This window comes from Mobula birostris, chromosome 7 (assembly GCF_030028105.1).
Source record: "Mobula birostris isolate sMobBir1 chromosome 7, sMobBir1.hap1, whole genome shotgun sequence".
Classification (NCBI taxonomy): domain Eukaryota; kingdom Metazoa; phylum Chordata; class Chondrichthyes; order Myliobatiformes; family Myliobatidae; genus Mobula; species Mobula birostris.
The window spans coordinates 179,064,556-179,088,022 of NC_092376.1; the positions used below are offsets into that span (position 1 = coordinate 179,064,556).

General features: G+C 42.3%; 2 protein-coding genes across 2 annotated transcripts; both read left to right on the forward strand.

Moving 5' to 3' along the window:
* The first annotated feature begins 4,659 nt into the window (after positions 1-4,659).
* Positions 4,660-8,122, forward strand: LOC140200613 (protocadherin beta-7-like). The gene has a single exon (XM_072264173.1). It carries the CDS (start codon positions 4,779-4,781, stop codon positions 7,161-7,163), a length of 2,385 nt encoding a protein of 794 aa, XP_072120274.1. The 5' UTR covers positions 4,660-4,778; the 3' UTR covers positions 7,164-8,122.
* Positions 8,123-12,945: 4,823 nt separating this feature from the next.
* On the forward strand, positions 12,946-16,087 carry LOC140200614 (protocadherin gamma-A6-like). Its single transcript, XM_072264175.1, has one exon. The coding sequence runs from the start codon at positions 13,102-13,104 to the stop codon at positions 15,466-15,468; it is 2,367 nt and encodes a 788-aa protein (XP_072120276.1). The 5' UTR covers positions 12,946-13,101; the 3' UTR covers positions 15,469-16,087.
* Positions 16,088-23,467: the final 7,380 nt, after the last annotated feature.

The window sequence follows — 23,467 nt, forward strand, 5'->3', positions numbered from 1 at the left end:
TAAAATAGTACGTCCACAATGTTTAGCAGAACCTGGACACCAACATCAAAAACAACAACAACAACAATAACAATAAAACAAGCTCCTTTCGTCTCCCAGCCAATCACTCTCTCATACAAAATGACAGACCGCTTCCGGTCCTTCAACATCCAAATTAGCTTGGTTCTTTCACTGAATCCCGCCCCCCTCTATTTTTTTACCGTAGGTTACGTTTAAATTTATATCATAACAGTTGGTTTGGCATTAAATGGAAATCGATTTTAAATGCTCTTATAAATGCCCATGGTTCAAGAAGAACTGGGGCACACAAAACAACATCACAACATTGAACAATATTTGACGTAGGTAGATAGTATTGTGAGGATGGCATACAGCATGCTTCTCTTTATATGTTGGGGCGTTTATACGGACAATATGCTGCTGTATGTAACATTATTTAGACTTTGGAGTAGTGTGTACCGTTTTGACGCTAGACTGATCTGAGAGTTTCTGAAGAAAAGTAGGAGTGTTTCAGCAGGGTGGTGATTGGATTCTGATATTGTCCATCAGGCGCAGTTGGACGAACTTAATTTATCTCGAGCTTCAGGGGATGAGGGTTCAAATAATAGAGGGTAGTGGCTTAAGACGGGCATCTCGGAGTACGTACGTGTGCAACAGTACTGCTCAAAGGAGATTAGAGAGGAAAACATTTTGTACCGACAGTGATAATTGCGTTGAACACGCTGTCTCGGAATTAGTAGATTTTTCCAATTAGAAATTAGAGGAATTTAGGCAGACACGTGAACGGGCTGGGGGGTGGGGTGGGTGGAGTGGATTATATGAGGATATGAACCCTGTGCGGGTAAAATGGGATTAATTAGGTTAGTATCGCGCCAGATGGGCCGAAGGGCCTGCTTCTGTGCTATACTCTTCCACATTCTAAGTGTTATGGGCTATCGCTATTAACGCCAGGCATTCGAGTACTAATATGCGTTGGCGGGCCCAATTGTTGTTTCCCTTCTTTGTAGAATTGCTGACATCAGAAGGATTATGTTGCTCCCCACGGCCCAGAAGAACTGGAAGCCATCGTCCTTACAGCAGAATAGTTGCCCCGATTCAAGTCAGCAGCAGCAAGTCTATTCTCCATGTAAGGGCAGGAGGAGCGCTCACACATTATGATAAAATAGTACTCTGCAAGGCTGGTCGGTCTGCAAAATCCCGTTCGAAAACTCTGTAATCGGGCATCACATCGATGTGTCTATTTCCCGATGAAGCAGAAAACATCCATGGTGCGTTGAAGCGTGTACTTTGAGAATGCGGACAAAAATTCTGCTCTTGAAGCTGCAAGGAAATTTGGCAAATGTGGTAACATTGTGAGCAGTTGTCAAAATGCAGGATCACTAAGTAAAGGCTTTAATATAGACAGCTCTCTGGGCTAACACTTGCATGTAAATAGAGATCCCAGCTTTCCTTTATGCCTGCCTAGAATAAAACTGCTCTATTTTGAGTAGTAATTGGATTTTTCACAAACGATAACAAAGTAATTTGTGCTCCGAGAAATTACTTCCATTTGCACGTTTTGTTAAATTGTAATAGTAAAAAAAATAACATGATCCCCACCAAAGTAATTGCTGCTGCAGAACATTTGTGCACCCTTCATATTCTGAGAGCAGCTAATTTCAACTGGTGATCATTATCAGTGCCTGAGTCCCAGCCCTACGTCCTGCTCCCTCGGAGCGGTCCTGGCTCTGTGTAGAGCCCCGGCTCCACGTCCTGTTCCCAAACACGGGTCCCGGCTCTGTGTTCCATGTTCCTGTTCTCTCTCGACCAAGGCTCTGCGTTCCTTTGTCCCTCGTCCAAGGCTCTGGGTTCCTGTCTCCCAAGATTACCAGGTCTCTGTGTTCTGCGTTTCTGACTCCAAGATTGCCAAGGCTCAGTGTTCTGCGTTCCTGTCACGCCAGATTACCAAGGCTCTGTGTTCCGGTCTTGCAAGTCCAAGTCTTAGCTTCGTGTTCTCATCCAGTTCTAGTCCCGCATCCTGCCCAGGATTCCAGCGTCCTACTGCTACTTCCGGTCCTGTTGCCTTGCCACGTCTTGTCCTCGCCTAGATCCGGAGTCTGAGCCGGAGTCAAGTCCCAGGTTCCGGGTTCCTGTCCAGTCTCTAGCCCAGGTTCCACCTTCCTTGTTCCTCCTCCAGGTCCCGCTTTCCTAGTCTAGTCCTTGCCCAAGCCCTGTATGCTAGTCTCCTCTAGGACCTGCGTCTTGTCGAGCGTCGTTTCCTCCCAACTTCCCTTGCTTTCTTGACACACCTAGTCGTGTTCCTAGTATTTCACTGTCTGTGTCTTGCATTTAGGTCCGGTCCCAAAGACCCCGATATGACAGAACAGTCCAGCTAAGCATAGACACTGCGACACTGACACCGTCGTTTTATTCTTGCCATCCTGGGTTCCCACCTGTTGAATACACCCACCCCCACCCGCCAGTGTCGTCTGTAGTCCTGTAGACCCTGTTTGGTCGCCAGGAGGCTCACTTAGGTGGCGGAGGGGCGAGGGTGTACTGTCATGCCGGGTCCTTGAAGTCCACATTCCGGTTCACGGTCCGGTCCATCGATCCGTATTCCTGGTTTTCCGGTTTTGCTTTGTCCTGTTGTGCGCCTTGATTGAGGCACATGATTCTCATTTTGGGCTGGCTACATAAACAGCGCCTGGGTTCAGCTTCAGTGGCTGGACTGTGCCCTCCCCTTCCCCTTCCTTCTAAAGCATCGCCTGCTACCTTCAGCAGAAGCCTCGCCTGTTACCATCGCCTGAATTCTCGCCTGCTACCTTCGCTTGTGTCCTCGCCTGTAACGCGGTCAGGTTCAACCGCCAGGGCAAGATCGGGGCCTTGCTGTATCTAGATGAGGAACTGTCTTTCGTTGTTTGGAACTGTCTCTTTGTGTCCTTGCCTTCGCTAGGTAGTTCGGCCGTTTGCCGCTACCTTGTGTTCGGTTCCGTCTCTGTGTCCACGCCTTTGCCAGGTAGGTCGGGCCGTTTACGCTACCTTGAGTGGAGATCTGTCTATCAGAGTTCTCTGCATAAGTCCCAGCCCTGCATCCTGCTCCCTAGGCTCGGTCCTGACTCTGTGTAGAACCCCGGCCCCAAGTCATGTTCGCAAGCAGGGGTCCCGGCTCTGTGTTTCATATTCCTGTTCTGTCACGGCCAAGGCTCTGCGTTCCTGTTCCTCAAGACCAAGGCTCTGCGTTCCTGTTCCCCTCGACCAAGGCTCTGGCTTCCTGTCTCCCAAGATTACCAAGGCTCTGTGTTCTGCATCCTTGTCTCCCAAGATTACCACGTCTCTGTGTTCTGCATTCCTGTCTCCCAAGACCAAGGCTCTGTGTTCCAGTCTCCCAAGTCCAAGTCCTAACTTCGTGGCCTCATCCAGTTCTGGTCCCGCGTTCTGCCCAGGAGTTCTACGTCCTGCCACCACCACCAGTCCTGTTTCCTTGCCACGTATTGTCCTCGCCTAGATCCGGAGTTCGAGCCTGAGTCAAGACCCAGGTTCCGGGTCCCTGTCCAGTCTCTGGCTCGGTGTTGTTGTCCAGGTTCCAACTTCCTTGTTCCTCGTCCAGTTCCCGCTTTCCTCGTCCAGTCCTTGCCCAAGCCCTGTATCCTAGTCTCGTGTAGGGCCTGTGTCTTGTCCAGCGTCGTTTCTTCCCCACTTCCCTTGCTTTCTTGACACACCTAGTCCTGTTCCTCGTACTTCAGTGTCTGTGTTTTGCACTTGGGTCCGCTCCCAGAGCCCCCGTTATGACATTTCCAGTATTCGGGAATCGAGCATTGGAGGGGATGTATTTAAGGTGGTGATCTGAGGATGGAATTTATAATCCAAAAGCAGCATGTACTCGTTTTGTGGTCTATGTTTGGAGTAAGTTACCAGCAGAAGTGGTAACTTGATCTTGTAATGATTGGAAAGATATTGTGGGATTTGTCCCAAGTCCTGGACAACTGTGGGTAGCTTCTTTGTTGGCATTGATCGATTCAGCCTTTTACTGCGCTGCATAACTGTACGACTCTTAAAATGATTATATGCCGTTGTAGAAAGCAAGACGACAAAAAGGAAAAAAAAATATTTTATTAACCGTTTTGCTAAACATTTTTATTAGGTACAGACACGTCATTTTTTCTTCTGTTGTCAGCAAAAAAAATACTGTTTGTGCAGTCTGGGCATCTATTTTGTTCATTGGTTATTCATTAAGTATTATTAAGTATTCATTAATTATTGTTATTAAAAGGTGACGATGTCCAAATGGGATCGGCTGGTGGTTGCTTGAATTGGGTCAAACATATGGTCTCACATTTTGTTGGTGGTGCAGCGGAAGCGACGTATTCTGTCTATAACTGTTTTTGCTAAAGACTGAATTACTACCTTCGAGGATATCACTCCCTAAATAAATCGAATCGCTAATTTATCAAAAGACAATTTATAGTTGTACACTATTAAATATACTTGAAGCCAGTCATGCTTTAAGGAATGTTGTTGTAGTTGTTGAAAAGGACCGGTTGTGTCGCTGTGAACCAATAACAAGCTTAAACGCAGAGATGGATCCATCGGCCCTCCCTCTTCCCAGAAAGAAAGATCATAATCGACGAGAAAGCGAGCAGTGCGCGTTAGCACGGTGGATGCAAGACAAGAAAGATAAACGTGTTGACTTTACGCATTAGATTGTTATATTGTTGGAACTGTAGGATTTAGTGGTAAGACGAATTTTCCGTTTTAAATGACTAGAAGCCGAGATTTGGCAGACAATTGAAAATAAAATAATGGCGAATTCGGTGCTCGATAACGTCATTGCTTTCCGGAAGATTGCTTTCATGATTCTGGGATGTATAACAGGTCAGATTTACGGACAGATTCGTTATACCATTCCCGAAGAAATGGAGATGGGAGATTTTGTTGGAAATATCGCTGAAGATTTGATTTTAAATATACCAGAACTAACGGCTCGAAAAGCTCGGCTAACCACTGATATTGGCGGACAGTACATGACGGTAAATTTAGATAATGGGATTTTGTCCATTCGTGAAAGAATGGACAGGGAGCTTCTTTGTGGGACAGTAAGTGTGTGCACTATTCCTTTTGAAATAATACTGGAAAATCCTTTGGCGGTGTATCGCGGGGATGTGGAGATTCTTGATATAAATGATAATGCCCCCATATTCCGGGACAGCATCATTGCCTTGGAGATATCAGAAGCGGTTACACCTGGAGTACAATTCCCGCTAGAGAGCGCAGAAGATCCGGATGTTGGATTAAATACAGTTGTTTCGTACACAATCAGTTCCAATGAATACTTTAGTATAAAATCGCAGCGAACTGAGTATGGAGTTGTAAATGCCGAGTTACAGCTACAAAAACCATTAGACAGAGAGCTGAAGTCAGCTTTTCAGCTGGTCCTAACGGCGATTGATGGTGGGATACCAAACAAATCCGGTATAGCTCAAATCCTCATTACAGTGGTGGACTTCAACGATAACCCACCAGTATTTGAACGTGAAGTTTATAAGGGAAGCGTAAAGGAAAATTCCCCGCAAGGTACGTTGGTGCTGACAGTCAAAGCAACTGATTTGGACGAAGGTTTGAATGCTGAGCTAACATATTCTTTTAGCAAGTTAGCTTCTCCGAGAATTCCTGAGTTGTTCAGCTTACACCCTCATACGGGGGAGATTCGGGTGGAAGGAGAGCTAGATTTTGAAGGAGTGAACAGTTATACCCTGAATGTCCAAGCTTTGGACCATGGATCACCTGCAATGGGAGGACGCACCACGGTGATAATCAGAATAATTGATGTAAACGACAACGCACCAGAGATAAAAGTTGAATCAATTACCAGCAAAATTGTGGAAAATGCTCCACTTGGAACTTTGGTAACGCTGATCAACGTCATTGACCGCGATTCTGGAGAAAATGGACGCGTTCACTGTGACACTCTAATGAATGTCCCCTTCACACTTCGAAAGTCATCAAATAATCATTATGAGTTAATTACTAATGGACCTTTGGACCGTGAAACTGTGGCTGAATATAAAATAGTTATAACATTTCGAGACTTAGGAACACCTTCACTGTCCACAAATAAAACCATCACTGTTATAATTTCAGACGTGAATGATAACGCACCACTGTTTGCTCTATCATCGTACAATATATATGTAACGGAGAATAATTCCCCGGGCACCTCTGTTTTCGCTGTCACTGCAAATGATCTCGATATGGGCCAGAATTCTTATGTATCTTACTCTTTCCTCGGGAAACTTAATCAAGATTTTTTAGTAAGTAATTACCTCAGTATTAATTCTATGAATGGTACAATTTACACACTGCGCTCGTTTGACTATGAACAACTGAAAACCTTCCGCACCTTTGTGCAAGCCTGTGATGCTGGTGTGCCTCTGCTAAGCAGCACTGCAACAGTGAATGTTATCATCCTCGATCAAAATGACAACTCACCGGTAATTGTTTCACCTTCGGCACAGCGTGCATTATCAACAGTGGAATTTGTGCCCCGAGCAGCGAGTATTGGCTACTTGGTCACCAAAATAATAGCAACTGATGCGGATTCGGGGCAAAACGCACGGTTGTTTTATCGGATGAGAAAAGCTACCGATCCCAGTTTGTTTAACATTGCGAAAGATTCAGGTGAAATTAGAACAACGCGCAAAATTCTGGAGTTGGACGCTACTTCGCATACGCTCCTCATCTTGGTTATGGACAATGGACAGCCAATCCTCTCCAGCACGGTTACAATTAATATTACAGTTTTAGAGAATATCACTGAAAAAGTGACTAAGGCCGGTAACTTCTGGAGCAGTTCTGAACACTTTACTAATTTAAATCTTTATTTTATAATCATTTTCAGTTGCACTTCAGTTCTCTTTCTTGTGATTATCCTTCTACTAATTGGCTTGAAATGCAGGCAAAATACGAACACCTTCCAAGGCTATAATTCTTCCACTTGTGCTGATTCAAACTATACGTTTAATAGAACACCTACAATGGAGGAAACTTTACGCTATCCTGGAACTGGTCGTTTGGTCCGCGTGACAGATTCACACCATTACTCTGTTTGTCTGTCTCCAGAATCAGCCAAGAGTGAATTTCTCTTTTTGAAACCACGCAGCGCCCCAACGTCTCAGGCTCAATGCTAAACTAGGATGGTCGGGTAAGGTTATGATTGACTATGTGCTGAAAAATTAAATATATTCATGACTGTGAATCGTGGTAAGCGTTGTCTTCAAGGAAATATCTCGCTTCTGTATTTGTTTATATTTACTTACACGCGATGAATTACCGTATATGGTCAAAATAAAATTCCCCTTAATTGTAATCCCAGCGACCGGAATTGGGGTTGTTTCGGCATGCAGAGAAGTCTAGGGCCAGTTATTGAATGCACTCTATAAAACTATCGCTGCTGCGTCAACAATCGAAGGTAATTTAGTGCATGGATCCAGATCTCGTACTTCAATATCTAGCATCACATTGAGAAGCATTCTGAGAATCCATATCAAGTCGCGTATTTGGGTTCTACTTTGCTGTTCGTCGAGATTTGTTCGATGTAAAAAAAAACTGAATGTGACAGCATTCTTGGTAATTTATCAGCACATTGAAAGAAATTCCGAAAATTTTATGGAGTCGCGAAACGAATTCTGCTTTGTTTTTTTGGCGAATTTATTTCAGAACAGAATGAATGTAACAGCATAGTAAAAGAGTAAATGTAAGTCCTAATTATTAGGTTATTCTGCCTTTCCGTTACGTGTCATTGATGACACGTGATGCAGCAATGCATTACACAGTGCAGTGTGCATAAATGATCATACCCAAAAAGAAGGCCATTTGAGCCTGTCGATCCACATGTTTTGCTGATCTTCTACCTGAACCTGGCTCAACATCACCGACGTTTTCCTCTGCATTAGAGTTCATGAAGTGTAATGCAAATATATTTGAATGCCTTTACATCCATCCCTACGTTCTATATTTTACTTTATATGAACTATATAAAATCGCGTTGTCTGCATCAAAGAGTGACACACTGAACACTTACCCTCCCCTCAGTCAGTGCAACTTAATCCTAGGATATAATAAACAGATTGCATCTACTTTTGTTATGCACCAGTCACGTTTATTTAATCCCTGTACTGGAATTGTTTACAACGATTGGTTGGTTCTTTGTTGTCTATCGTCTGAAGGAATGTGTTGGGAATAGTGTGATGTTTGTTATGCAAATCAATACTAATAAACCGAAATGCCAACGTAGTATTTTGAAGTGGAATTAATTAATTGGTGGAAGACTAAATGCGAGCAAATCTATTTGTGCATTCACTGGGCTACGTGTGAATTGAATTACCTAAGGAAGCAGAATCATTATAACTTCGAATGTCACTGTAATGCACGATGTTTCTTCTCCGAAATGTCAACCGATACAATTCTTTCATTGGATGGCTGCACTTCCAAATCTGAACATTCCTCCTTCGGCTTTAGGCCGCATTATTCAAGGTGGTCATATTCAAGATGTTAAAATCATAGATCATTTTTGTGTGAAAACCGTGTTTAAATGTATATTTCCATTTGTTGAGGGACAGGTGCGTGTTGCAGGGATTGTACATGGACTGGTGTTTATCCGTTTTGCACGGCTTTAATCATCCTAGCACAAGTGCTTCATGAGTGTAAATATAGGGACTACACCAGAATGCTGCGATTAATACCAACTCTTAACCACCTGGCTGCTTTTGGCTTTTTTTTTGTATGGTACAGTAAGCATTTTGGAATTGTGAGTCCATCCAAACCTACCGTCGAGAATTAATCTTAAAAAGGTCATTTCCTAAACGTAACACACTCAAAAAATGCTGGTGAACGCAGCAGGCCAGGCAGCAGATATAGGAAGAGGTACAGTCGACATTTCGGGCCGGCACCCTCCTGAAGGTTGCGTTCACCAGCATTTTTTTGTGTGTGTTGTTTGAATTTCCAGCATCTGCAGATTTCCTCGTGTCTGCATTTCCTAAACGCCTTGTCTTAATAACTTTCCAATTTAGTGTTCAAAAATAGAGGAATGTCGCGAATGTAGCTAGACAGTGTGACTTTTGTGTATATCAACTGCTTCTGAATAAGGCAAGTGTTTGTGCTGCTGTCATTGATACGAGACCACACGTCGCATACGAAGTATGCGTGTCTTGTGTGTGCGTGTGTTTAGTTGTTGTCCCACGTCTTTGTAATCTTCATGATAAAGTCAGCGATCGCATTCTTTTCCAGTCTCTCACTGAAATGGAGGCCGAGTCAGCAGCGATTCCGATGTGCCAATTCATGTCAATGACTCCTGCATTTGACAACGAACTAAGGGTAAGTAGGACCGTTTGGACATTGAGATCTGTGGAAAGATCTGCTATGTGGCTGGGTCGAAACGATGCCGGTAGGAAGATGGTGAAATGGGGAATCTCACAGATTCTGAAAATCGATAGAAACACACGAAATTTTGCAGGAACTCATCAGATCAGGCAGAATCTATGGAAAAGTATCGACGAGTCGTCGTTTATTCATCTGCAGGACCTTGGGCCGAAACGCCGACTACTTACACCTCTCCATAGATGCTGTCTGACCTGCTGTGTTTCTCAGCATTTTTGTGCTCTACACTACATTATGATTGCAACAATTTAGCGCTGGTGGCCTCGCTAAATAGCTTAAGTTTTGACAAGAGAACAAGACATTACCCTGAGAGTAGACTGAGAATGAGGACGTACAGTCTGAAGCGCTGTAACGGTCGGATAATTTGAAGAAGGAGAACTAACTAAGGAAAGACTTGAAAGTGAACTGTCCTGTGAACCAATGCTTGCTCGCGTCCTTTATTCTTAAAATGCAATAGAAGATTATTTTGAGGTTAAGTTGATATTTTATAGATCCACGTCTGAACTGCCGGTTGGAATTGTTCAGTCTTAACAACTTCGTTGTTAAACTGGAGATTTCAGAAATGACGTCAAAACTACCGATTTGATTTTCAGAGAAAATGACTTCACTCTCACTTATTGAGTTCAAATTCAAACACGTTCAGATCCATATCAAAGCAATAGTTGTAGAAGTGCACTCACTTTTATCCATAATATGCTAGGAGCAACAGACGCAGTCTGGTAATGAATGAGTTAACTCTCGAGAATTCAGAAGAGTGTGCAGATCTGGAACCAACACCTTGCCGTTGCAATGTCGACGTATCCATCTTTTAATTGACTCCTCTATATCGATGAGACCCGACCCAGATTGCGCGGACCACGTCGTCGAGGACTGTCGTTCTGTCGGGCTTAAACTGTAGGATATCCTTCAGGTGAGCCATTTCAATGCGACTTCCCATTCCCATAATAATATATCTGTCCATGGCGCCCTCTACTGCCAGGATCAAGCAACATTCATCGTGGAGAAACTGTGCATATTGAGCTTGAAAAGCTTCCGACCTAATGGCCTGAATATTGATTTGTACAACCTCCGGTAATTAGTTACCCATCCTCCCTTGTTTTTCATTCCCCATTTTTATATCCATTCGCCCTCTCTTCTCCTCGATTGCCTATCATCTCGTTTTGGTTCCCCTCTTCCTTCACTTTCTTCTGTGGTGCAATCTCTTCTCCTCTATTATCCCTTAAGCAGCTATTTACGTCTTGCACCTATCATTTCCCAGGTTCATACCCCTTAGCTACACAGCCAGCTACACCTTACCTCGCCATATCTATCATCCGCCATCTTATACTCCTCCCCACGGTCCACATTCTTATTCTGGCTGTAGCTCCTTTCTTTCCAGTCCTAATGAATGATATTGGCCCTACACGACGGCAGTGTATTCTCCTCCATAGATTTCCCTAACCTGCTGAGTTTCTCCTGAATTTTGTGTGCGTTACATGAATATCTTGTTTCCTCGTGCGTATTTGCGAAATGTTCCACGCTTAGGTAAGAACTTAAACGATACTTCCTTTTGCTCAATTCCTTACACCTGAAATATCACAGCCGTATGCTAATCAATAATGATCCAGATTTCTGGGCTAAATCTAAATAAGGAACTGTGAAACTTAAATTGAGTTAATGACCAGAAATCCGAACCAACGTCCAGAGGTAATGATGACAACCACAAAAATGTAAGAACCTGTTGTGGAAATCCACTTCTTTCATTAATATAATTCAGGCAAAGAAATTTACCAGAGGTATTTGTTATGGTTTGTTGAAACATTTGCAGCTTAGTCTCCATAATGTTCCCTTATTTTCCTATATGATATGTTACACCCTACAGAACTAGCAGACCGGTACGTCTTTTCAGTTTATTACCCGACTTGCTTCACATTTGTCAGAGCATGACTTCTAAAATACGACCGAAGAAATTAAGATTTTGTTCAATCTATATGACTACCAGGTTGGAATTGAATGTTCTGGTGTGTGGCTCGGCTGTAAGCGTTCGCCACATCTAATTTCAGGAAGCTGACTTTGCAAGGGTTTGGCACTGTTACTTTTTTTAGTTGCATAGACCAACATTAAGAAGAATACTTGTGTTTGAGTAGTTCGGGACAGCATAGTTTCCATTGCAGCGCGAATAAGGATATTATATGAAATAACGGAGTCGTGTCGATCAGAGCAATGGATTTACTCCCTCTGGATCAATTTCGCCTACAATCCGCGAGGTGGCGCGACAGTAACTGTTGCTGACTCGGGTTGCAGGGAACCGCTTTCGGTCATGATTTCTGCTGCCGTCTATGAGGAGTTTGCACATTCTTTCCTTTCGAGATTCCTCCAAACACCGAAATGCGCATCTGGGAGTTAATTCTGTACCGCAATGCAGTTTAATTTTTCATGTATGATCTTATGGTCATGCATAAGTTGCAGAAGTACTGCAAACTTTGAAGACAGAGAAAGAGGCGGAAGAAATGAAATTGCCTCCTACCTTCTCACAACCATCATTGCAGCCAACAACTTGTATATGTTATTAATATAATATTATGAATATAATACCCTGGAATGGCCTTGTATATTAATCAATTCAAGGGCAAGCTGCGCATTGACAATAAATGCTGCCTTGCTCCACAGTCCCGGAGAAAAATAAGCTTTCCGAAGATTAATAAATAATGCAGATTATATAGATACAATGAGCAATATTGAGCAACCAATTTATATTTCTTTACTATTTCTAGACGAGTGAATCATGACTACCCTGTGTCCAACATTACGATCGTGATATAGAAGAAAACATTCCATTAATCATCATGCAATCTTAGTTTTTGAATGTGTCCTTGGTGTAAAGTTAAGCCTCGCCCTTCGTTCAGTGCTTCTCTCTTATGACATAACTTTTTCTCCCATTAATTGTTATTTGTTGGCATTTATATAGTTCGTTTATGTTCTTTAAACTCGGAAGCATCAAAATTGCTAATGGTCTGCATGGTTTTCATTGTTACTTTATAACCAATATAATTTTTTATATAACTGAAGGTGATAGAAGATGGCACATATTTCACATTCTCCTTTTAATTGTATTGGCAGGCCCATGTTTATCGCTGATGGGATAGTTTGTAGTTATACGATAGTGATGGGATAGTTTATCGATTCTCTTTCATCATAACGTATTGATAATGAATTAGTTAAACAAATTGGCCGTCTTGTCGGCAATAAATGTGCGTGCACTACAGGTGAAGTATCTCATTTTAACAATAGCTGTCATCTAAAGATTGGATCATGACTTGCTAAGAAATATCTTGCAAAATAAATTAATTCTCTAATGTGTCGATTTATTGTTGCACACAATTAAATATCAAGGGAACAGTCTAGCTTTAAGAAATGTCGATTATTGTTGTTGAAAGGGCTGCCTGTGTCCTGTGAACCAATGAGAATCTCTAACGCAGAGACAGATCTATTAGTCCTCCCACATACCAGACTGAAAAATCCGAATTGACGAGAATAACCAGCAGTGCGCGATCACAGTGTGGGTACGTGAGGAGAAGGTGAAACATCGTCCCTTTACGCAATTAAAAAATAGACAGATTGCTGAAGTCATTCGACGGTAAGACAAGTTAACTTGTTAAATCGAACAGGATCTTGGGTTTGTAAAGAACTGAATGACTGAATGCAGGAATAATGGCAAATTCGGCGCTCAACAACATTACGTTCAGCGGCGTTATTGTCGCGATTCTGGGATGTATAACCAGTCCGATTCTAGGACAAATTCGCTATTCTATTCCTGAGGAAACGGAGAGAGGGACCTTTGTTGGAAATATCGCAGAAGATTTGAGATTAAATGTACCGCAACTGTCCGATCGTAAATTGCGACTAACCTCAGATGATGGCGGACGACACATGAAGGTAAATTTAGATAACGGGATTTTGTCTGTTCGTGAAAGAATCGATCGGGAGCTTCTTTGTGGACAAGTAACGATGTGTACAATTCATTTTGAAATAATACTCGAAAATCCCGTGGTCGTGTATCGTGGGGAAGTAGAGATTCTCGACATAAATGATAATGCTCCCAGTTTCCGAGAGGAACGCATTGTCTTACAGATAGCTGAAAGTATCGCACGCGGGGTACGCTTCCCCCTCGAGAATGCCGAAGATTCGGACACTGGAATAAATACAGTCGCTGGTTACAAGCTCAGCTCCAACAACTACTTTAATCTAAAAACGCAGAGAACTGAGTACGGTGTTATAAATGCCGAGTTGCTGTTAGAGAAACCATTGGATCGAGAGACGCAGTCAGCCTTTCAGCTTGTTTTGACGGCAACTGATGGGGGAGTCCCACAGAGATCGGGCACAACTCTAATTCTCATCAACGTAGTGGATGTCAACGATAATCCACCGGTATTTGAACGCGAATTATATAAGGCCAGTTTAAAGGAAAACTCACCCAAAGGTACATTGGCTCTGAAAATCACGGCAACTGATGTGGATGAAGGGCCGAATGCTAAACTGACATATTCTTTCAGCAAGATGACAGCACCAAGGCTTCTTGAATTGTTCAGTTTAAACCCCAGTACTGGTGAGATTCGGGTTGAAGGGGAGCTAGATTACGAAGAAGCGTCCAGTTATTCCCTGAATGTTCAAGCTACGGACGACGGAGTACCTGCAATAACGGGACACTCCAAAATTTTCATCACGGTAATTGATGTAAATGACAACGCACCCGAGATAAAAATGACATCGTTTACGAGCAAAATTCCAGAAAACGCTCCACTGGGATCGTTAATAATTTTGATCAATGTTATTGATCGCGATTCTGGAGAAAATGGAAAATTTCACTGTGACATTCCAAAGAATGTCCCTTTTAGACTTCGAACATCATCGCAAAACCATTATGAGTTGATTACCAGTGGACCGTTAGACTGTGAAATTGTCGCTGAGTATAAAATACCCTTTGTAGCCCGGGACTTAGGATCGCCTTCCCTGTCAACAAATAAAACCATCCAGATTTTAATATCAGACGTGAATGATAACGCCCCACGGTTTGATGCATCCTCCTACAATATCTATGTGATGGAGAATACTACTCCAGGTAGTTCTATTTTCGAGGTAACGGCAAAGGATTATGATAAAGATCAGAATTCCCAAGTATCGTACTGCTTTCTGGAGGATCTTAATCCGGCCTCTCCATTTTCCAGTTACCTCAGCATAAACTCGATGAATGGCACTATTTACGCGTTGCACTCTTTTGACTATGAGGAACTTAAACATTTCCAGCTGCGTGTTCAAGCTCGTGACGCTGGAGTGCCCCCTCTAAGCAGCACTGCTACAGTGAATGTGATCATTCTGGATCAAAATGACAACGCACCAGTGATTGTTTCACCCTTAACACAGAGCGGATCAGCAGCTGTCGACATCCTGCCCCATTCAGCGGCCCAGGGGTACTTGGTGACTAAGATAGTGGCGACTGATGCGGATTCTGGTCAGAACGCACGTCTCTCCTATCAGTTAATAAAAGCTACCGATTCGACGTTGTTTAATATTGGACCACATTCTGGCGAAATCAGAACAGCGCGCAATATTTTGCAGTCCGATGCTACCACACAAACTCTCTTCTTCTTGGTAAAGGACAATGGACAGCCAAGCCTCTCCAGTACGGTTACAATGCACATTACTGTTTTGGAGAATATCACTGAAAAAGTGACTGAGTCTAGTAATTTACCGAGAAATTCCGAATATTTCACCGATTTCAACATGTATTTAATAATCATTTTTGGTTGCACTTCCGGTCTCTTTCTTGTGGTTATCCTTCTGCTAATTAGCCTGAAATGCAAGCAGGACAGACATATCTCCCAAACATATTATTCTTCCGGTTGTGGAGATACGTACAATCGGAGAGCTGCAATGGAGGAAACTTTACATTATCCTGGGACTGGCCGTATATTTCACGAACCAGATGCGCACCATTACTCAGTCTGCTTGTCTCCAGAATCAGCGAAGAGCGATTTTCTCTTTTTGAAGCCATGCCAAGTGCCCACGTCTCGGGCCTAATGCTAAAGTACATTGAACCAGTTACATCACAATTAGCTCACTGGCGAACATGTGTGGATGTTTATTAGCGATGTTTTAATTGAATATTTTCTTTTTGTATATGTCTCTGGTACTAAAATGCGTATTGGTCAAAAACAAATTCTGCAGAATCTGACATCCAAGCGTCTGAATCCAGTAATTGTTCCAGTAATCCAGTAATTTTGTAGATTGAAGTCTCCTACTTTTCACGGAACGCCCTACCAAAATGTACAGGTTTGGAGTCAACCATTGTAAGAACTCATTGTCTAGACCCAGTTAATACACTTCAACATTTAACCACTAGGAGGAACATTTGTGAAATACTACGGAGCCGCTGCTTCGATATTCACCCAGAGTATTTGTGAAAATCCCGAAAGTGGTACCAATATATACGTACGTATAATAAACATATAACTGCTAAACTATTAAGTCCGTTTGTTAATGATAATAAGAATAGTTGTCGAAATTATATTTTGCATTGTACACGTACATTACCAGAATCAAACAGTGGATCGGTATTTTTAATGATATGCTACCCGTTTCAGGTAAAACTCATGGAAATGCAGTATATTTGACTTTAAATCTAAATAAATTGTTAATAGTGTCCTTTAAATAAGCTACATGAAAATCACATTGCCTGGCACAAAATACAAAATAAATCTTCTCAATTTGGCCAAAGATAATTTGGTGGCATTCTTAAGAAACTTGCAAATTTGACTGCTACAAACTGTTCGCAGACAAAGTGAATCTCGCAGATTTAGAGGCCTTTAAAAGTAATATAGGGGTGTTCAGGGCCAAAACATTTCCCAGCTGTGAGAAGGACAAGACTGGCAAAACTAGAGAACTCCAACTGACAAAAGATATTGAAGTACTGGTCTGAAAAGCGAAGGAGACGTATGACAAATACAAGCAGCTGGGATCAAGCTAATCCCATATACGTGATGTAGGAGGCCACTTAAGTGGGAAAGAAGGGAGGCTATATGGGGACACAAGCAACTATTTGCATCAGAAGTAAAGTATAAGTATATTAAGAACAATAGTATAAGTAGGGATACATTAACTCCTTTGAACGGTCAGTTATCGGCTATGTTAGAAGCTGCATGAGGAGCTGTTGGGTTAACACTGGACGAGGTATTTAATTAATTAATACTTATCGGCTGTAACTACCATGATAAAAGTCGTGGACGTAAAGGGATATGAAGAAGGAAACAGCGATTTCTTGAAATATTTGGGTATTTTCAAACTAAAGGGATTGGCTGTGTTGGTATGCATAGTAGATAATTAACTGGTGGTTGACCAATTGTATCTGCTAGGTTATTGTGGGAGATAGGGGAGACTTTAATGGAGCCCTGAAAGACAATTTAAAAGTCGTCTTTGCTGCAGGTGAATTGCAAAAATTCTGGAAGGTTGTGTAAAAAATCATAAAGCATGCTTGCTTTCATCAGTTGGGACACTGCGTACAAGAGTCAAACTGTCACGTAACAGTTGTACCAAACGTTGGTGAGACCATAAGCGGAGATTTCTCTAGCTTTCTATCAGCAACACAACAAAGAATGATGTAATTACACTAGAGATGGTGTGGAAAACATTCATAAGGTGGGACAGGAGATCTTTAGCATCACTAAGGCCTCACATGCAGTACTGTGCTCAGTTTGGGTACTTTATCTTAGAAAGAATGCGTTGAAACTGGAGAGAGTTCAAAGCAGGTTCACGAAAATTATTCTAGGATTAAACGGCTTATCATATAAAGAACATTTGATTGCTCTGGACCTTTATTCGCTAGAACATGGAAGAATTAGGCGAGACCTAATTTCAACCTATCGAATAGTGAACAGCCTGGCTAGAGTAGATATGGAGCGAATGCTTGCTATGGTGGACTTTTCTAAGACCAGAGGACACAGCTTCAGAATAGAGGGGCGTTGTTTTAGAATAGAGATGTGGAGGAATGTCTTAGCCGGAGATCAGTGAATCTGTGGAATTCATAGCTACAGGCTGCTGTGGAGGACACGTCTTTATATATATTTAAGGCAGAGGTTGAAAAGTTTTTGATTGCTTGGGGCATGAAGGGATACAGAGGGTGGGGGAGCGACTGGAAAGCAGGAGATTGGGGCTGAGACGTTAACTGGATCAGCCATGATGAAATGTCGGAGCAGACTCGATTAGCCAAATGACCTATTCCTGTTCTGTATCTTATGGTCTTGTACTCTTATAAGAATTGGACTTTTTGTTAATCTAGTAAAGGAGGCTGAGTGGTAATATTACAGAGGTTCATAAAATTATGAGGAGTATTTATGAGAGGAATGGATCAGCTAAATTGAATTTGTACGTTTTCCCTAAGGAAGTGGAGCCTTAAACTAGTGGGCATAGGTTAAGGCGAAATGAAAAGATGTGAAGTGGAACAGAGGGATACTTTTTTCATACAAAAGGTCGTTAATATAGGTAATGAGATGTCAGTGGCAGAGATAGAAGCAGATACAATTACATTTTTTAAAAAACGTTTGGATAAATAAATGAGACTATAAGACATAGAAGCAGAACTAAGCCATTCATCCTATCGTCCACTCCTTCATTCCATAACTTCTGATTTCTTATCCCACTCACCACCTTCTCTTGCCTTCTTCCCACAACGTTTTATGTCCTAACTAATCAAGAAGATTTCAACATCGCGTTTAAATATACCCAACAATCTGGCCTTCACAGTTTTATGTGGGAATGAACTCCACCGATTCGCAATTATCTGGCTAAAGAAATCCACTCCTTATCTTTTACCTTAATGGACGACCCGCTATTCTAAGTCGGTGCCATACGACACTAGACTCTACTACTAGAAGAAACATCCTGTACGCATCCTCTATATCTTGGACTTAGAATTCCGTAAGACATAGGAGCAGAATTAGGCCATTTGGCCCATCAAATTTGCTCTGCCATTCAATCATGGCTGATCGCTTTTTTCCCCTTCCTCAGTCCCCCTCCCTGAACTTCTCACCTTAATCCTTCATGCGTGGCCAATCAAGAATCTCTCAAGCTCTGCCTTAAATACACTCAACGACCTGGTCTCCACTGCTGGCTGTGGTAATACATTCCGCAAATTCACCACCCTCTGGCTAAAGGAATTTCTCCGCATCTCCATTCTAAATGGACGCCATTCTAACCCGCTCTCTTAGACTTTCCCACCATGGGAAAGATCTACTCTGTCTAGGCCTTTCAACATTCGAAACGGTTTCAATGAGATTTTTCCACCCCCCTCCCATCCTTCGAAATTCCCAGAATCATCCTTCTCAACCTTCTCCAATGCCAGCACATTTTTTCATAGATGAGGCGGCCAAAATTGTTCACAATACTCAAGGTGATGCCTCACCAGTACCTTATAAAGCCTCAGCATCTCATCCCTGCTCTTATATTCTAGAATTCTTGAAATGAATGCTAACATTGCATTTGCCTTCCTCACCACCAACTCAACCTGCAATTTAACCTTCAGGGTGTTCTGCACAAGGATTCCTAAGTCCCTTTGCCTCTCAGATTTTTGGATTTTCTCCCCATTAGAAAATAGTCTGCACATTTACTTTTATTACCAAAGTGCATGACCATGCATTTTCTAATTTTCTATCTCATTTGCCACTCTCTTAATCTGTCTAAGTCCTTCTGCAGCCTACCTGTTTCCTCAACACTAACTGCCCCTCCACCAATCTTCATATCATCTGCAAACTTGACAACAAAGCCATCTATTCCATTCCATCATCCAAATCATTCATATACAGCATACAAAAGTGGTCCCAACACCAACCCATGTGGAAAACCACTAGTCACTGACAGCCAACCAGAAAAGGATCCTTTTATTCCCACTCGCTGCCTCCTACCAATCAGCCAATGCTCTAACCATGTTAGTAACTTTCCTGTAATACCATGAGCTCTGAACGTGGTAAGCAGCCTCATGTGTGGCACCTTGTCAAAGGTCTTCTGAAAGTCCAAATATACAACATCCACTGCATCTCCTTTAGAATATTTGATAAATTTCATTAAGTTGCTCCCATTCTTCTAACTCCAGCAAGCACAGGCCCAGAGCCATCAAATGTTTCTCATTCCCGGGATCTTTCTCGTGAACTTCGTCTAGACCCTCTGCCATGCCAGTATTTCATTCTTTTATTTTTTAGTTTTAGAAAAGTAGCCCAAAGCTGATCACAATCTTCCAAGTCTGGTTGGACGAATGCTTTAAAAAGCCTCAGCATTACATCCTTGCTTTGATATCCTAGGCTTCTCCAAATGAATGCTAACATTGCAGTTGCCTTCCTGACCACCGACCCAGTCAAAGACTCCCATGATATTTTGATATTAGATTTTTCTTCCCCTTTGGAAAATAATCTACGCCTTTCTTTATTCCTTCTACTAAAGGGCCTGACCATACATTTCCCTGCACTAAGTTCCATCTGCAACACCTTTGCCTATTCTCTCAATATTCCAAATTCTTCTGCAGACGCCTAGCTTCCTTAACAATACATGTGCACCACGTATCTTCTTAGCCCCATCAGTAACCCCTACGGAACACCACTAGTCTCCGGTAGCCAACAAGATATGGCCCCATTTATTACCCTTTGTTTCCTGACAGCCAATCTTCCATCAATACTAGATAGGAATTAAGCCAAATGGGACTAGCTCAGGAAATCCCTTTGTTCGGCATGGATGCGTTGGGCCAATAGTCTTGAGAGAATACTTTCGAAATCTAGATCTGCCTCACATACAGTATGGGACGAAAGATCGTCGATATTTACGATACAGTATTGCCAGTTAACCTGGACCAATTGAAATGAGGGCATTCTTCCGCGCTCTTTGACCTCAAGACCCTTTATTACAGGATACACGCGGAATAGGAATCATGCAGAGTATTTACTTACATAGTTTTCAAACTCTGAAGGGATATCTGGTTCGCTCTGTTTATCACTTTTATTCATAATAGACATTTCTCTCAACGGAAATAGAGGCTGTTAAGAAACTATGGTTTCCTTGATTGGCTACCTATAATTGTCTGCTTTTGAAAGTATGAGACTTATGAATCTTATTAGTTCAGCCATTTTTTCTCTAAGGTGAGTATCATAAATTTCGACGACTAAAATGACAAGACTGCACATTATTAAATATGAACGAGAAAATCTTGCTTTAAGAAATCACGATGTTGTTTCTGAAAATGACTGGTTGTATCTCTGTAACCCAATAAGAATTAGAAACGAAGATGTGGATCCAGTGTAACTCCCACATCACAGAAAAGAAGATCAGCTTCCAAGAGAGAAGCCAGAATTACGGTTAGATTGTCCATTAAAACAAAGATCATACATTTATTCATTTGGAATATAGGCACATTGTTACAGCAATCTTCTTGTCAGAATAACTGTTCCGTTCACTTGTGCAGAAATCTGGTTTTGGGAAATAAGTAAATGAGTGCGAGACAGTGGCGGACTTGACGATGAACACTGCCCGGACTGTTAAAATCTGGACTTTCACCTTTCTGTTATGTACTTCGAATCTTATTTCCGAGCGAATTCGTCACTCTATTCCCCAGGAACTCGACATGGGGACTTTGATTGTGAATATCGCGCAATATTTGATGCTAAATGTACCGGAATTGTCTGCTTGAAAAATGCAGCAGCCTCTGATGCTGGAGCACAGTATAAGAAGGTGAATTTGGACAATGGTGTTTTGTCTGTCAGTGAATGAACAGACAGGAAGCATATCTGTCGGCAAAGAAATATTTTGTACGATTTTAAGGGAAGACGCTCTCCGAAGTGCGTTGGTCATGAAAATCAAAACCAGTGACTTTGACAATGGGCCGAATACTGAGCTAAAGTATTGTTTCAACAAGCTTATTTCAGCAGGATTTCAGTTCAGTTTGGATCCCCACAGTGAGGATATACGTCTTAAAGGACGACTAGCTTTTGAGTAAACGCAAGATTATTCCCTGAACATTCAGGCCGTGGGGAATGGCGTGCCTGCAATGTTAGAGAAATCGAGAGTGTTAATCAAGGTAACTGATGTAAACAACAACGCACCGGAGGTGAAAGTGACATCTACTATGTACAAAAATCCGGAAAACTCTTCTCGAGGAACACTGATAACTTTGATTAATGCAATTGATCGTGATTCTGGACGAAACGGATAGTTTCACTGGACATAGCGAAACAATTATCGTTTAGGCTTCAAATATCGTCGAAGAACTTGATTATTTGAACCCTTGGACCGTGATTCGGCTCCTCAATATAAAATAGCTTCTGTAGCCCGGGACTTAGGGTCACCTTTAGTATCAATAAATAAAAGTGTTCAAGTTACAATATCTGGTGTAAGTGATAATGCGCCACGTTTTACTGAACCTTCCTGGAACATATATGAGATGGGGAACACCTCTCCGGGAAGTTCACTTTTCACAGTAACTGCGTCAGATCTTGATCTAGACCCAGAATTCGTATGTTTCCTACACCTTTCAGGAGATATTTATCCAAGACTTGCCAATATCTAGTTATTGCAGAATCAATTCCAATAAACGGCACCATTTAGGCGTTGCTTTGTTTTGACTGTGAGGATCTCAAAAACATCCAGATCCACGTACTAGCCTGTGACGCCGGAGTGCCCCGCTGAGCTGCAGCGCTACAGTGAACATTATCATCCTGGATCAAAATGATAACGCCGCCGGCAATCGTTTCATCTTCCGCAGCCGTGGTGATCTTTCCCCAAACAGCCGTCCAAGATAGTAGCTACCGATGCAGGTTCTGGTCAAACTGCCCGTCTCTTTTACGAGCAGGTGACATCTGCTGACCTCAGTTTGTTCAAAGTTGTGCAGACGTTCGGTAAAATCAGAGCAGGTCGCAACATTTTGGAAGCGGGTACCATCACACAAACTGTCCTCATATCTGTGAAAGAAAATGGAGAGCCGAGCCTCTCCAGCACGGGTGCAATTAAATTTAAAATTATGGAGAGTCACTGTATGGCATAAGTTGGTTTCGATTCCCTGAAAGGTCTCTGGTCTAATTCATTATTAAATCTTATTTCCAGTTCTGGTTCTGTTTCTTCTGATCACCATTCTGCCAATTGTTATCAAATGGAAACAAGATAGCAATATTATCCAAAAGCATAATTCTCCGAATTGTTGTTTCAAGGGTGGAAATTCAAACGATAATTTCAATCGTACGCCAGCATTTGAGAAATGTTTATGTTTATCCTGGGACTGGCCGCATAATTCGCGTGCCGGAAGCCTACCGTTACTAGATCTGCCTGTCTCCAGAATCAGCAAAGAGCGATTTTCTATTTTTAAGCCATGCCTCCTCCCACGTCTTCAGCTAAATGTTAAATTGCAATAAACAGGTTATTTTAGCTTAAGCAGACCTAATAGCAGTCAAAAATGAAGTGAATATTGGGGATCGCATGGTAACTACTCAAATACATTCTACTTGTTGGTATTTGTCTGTCTCTTTTGATTTTGGCAACTGCTGCAATGCTCAAAAACAAAATTTTTGGATCCAAAAGTCTCAAACTGGTATATGAATCTTGACCAACATACTTTTACGGTCCAATCAGCGACGGGAACAGAGCAGAGCGACGAGGCTTGTCGCAGGTCGACGACGTCTGTTTATAAGGAGAGCTTCACGAGGGTTCAGGATTATTCCGGCGGCCCAATTGTCGGCTTGGCAGAGCACAGAGAAGGAAATAAAAGTCCAGAAGGGACTAGCGGAACGGCCATTATTCGGAGCAGGCCAGTGATGAGAGTACGAGCATCAGGTTTTAGCTCAATAGAAGCGTCGACAAGAAAGAGGAGTTGGCTAAGGGTAAGATTCTGTTAAGGTTCTCTTTATTTCTCTTACTGTACCTAGTGTGGTAAATGGCAGTTGTGTGTTCTTCATGCCGGATGTTTGACCTTTTCTCGGCCTTTTCTCCTTGGAGCGACGGAGGATGAGAGATGACCTGATAGAGGTGTATAAGATGATGAGAGGCATTGGTGGTG

What these genes read in the sequence shown, in the direction of transcription:
- LOC140200613 (XM_072264173.1), top strand. Translation starts at nt 4,779, where the DNA reads ATGGCGAATTCGGTGCTCGATAACGTCATTGCTTTCCGGAAGATTGCT.
- LOC140200614 (XM_072264175.1), top strand. Translation starts at nt 13,102, where the DNA reads ATGGCAAATTCGGCGCTCAACAACATTACGTTCAGCGGCGTTATTGTC.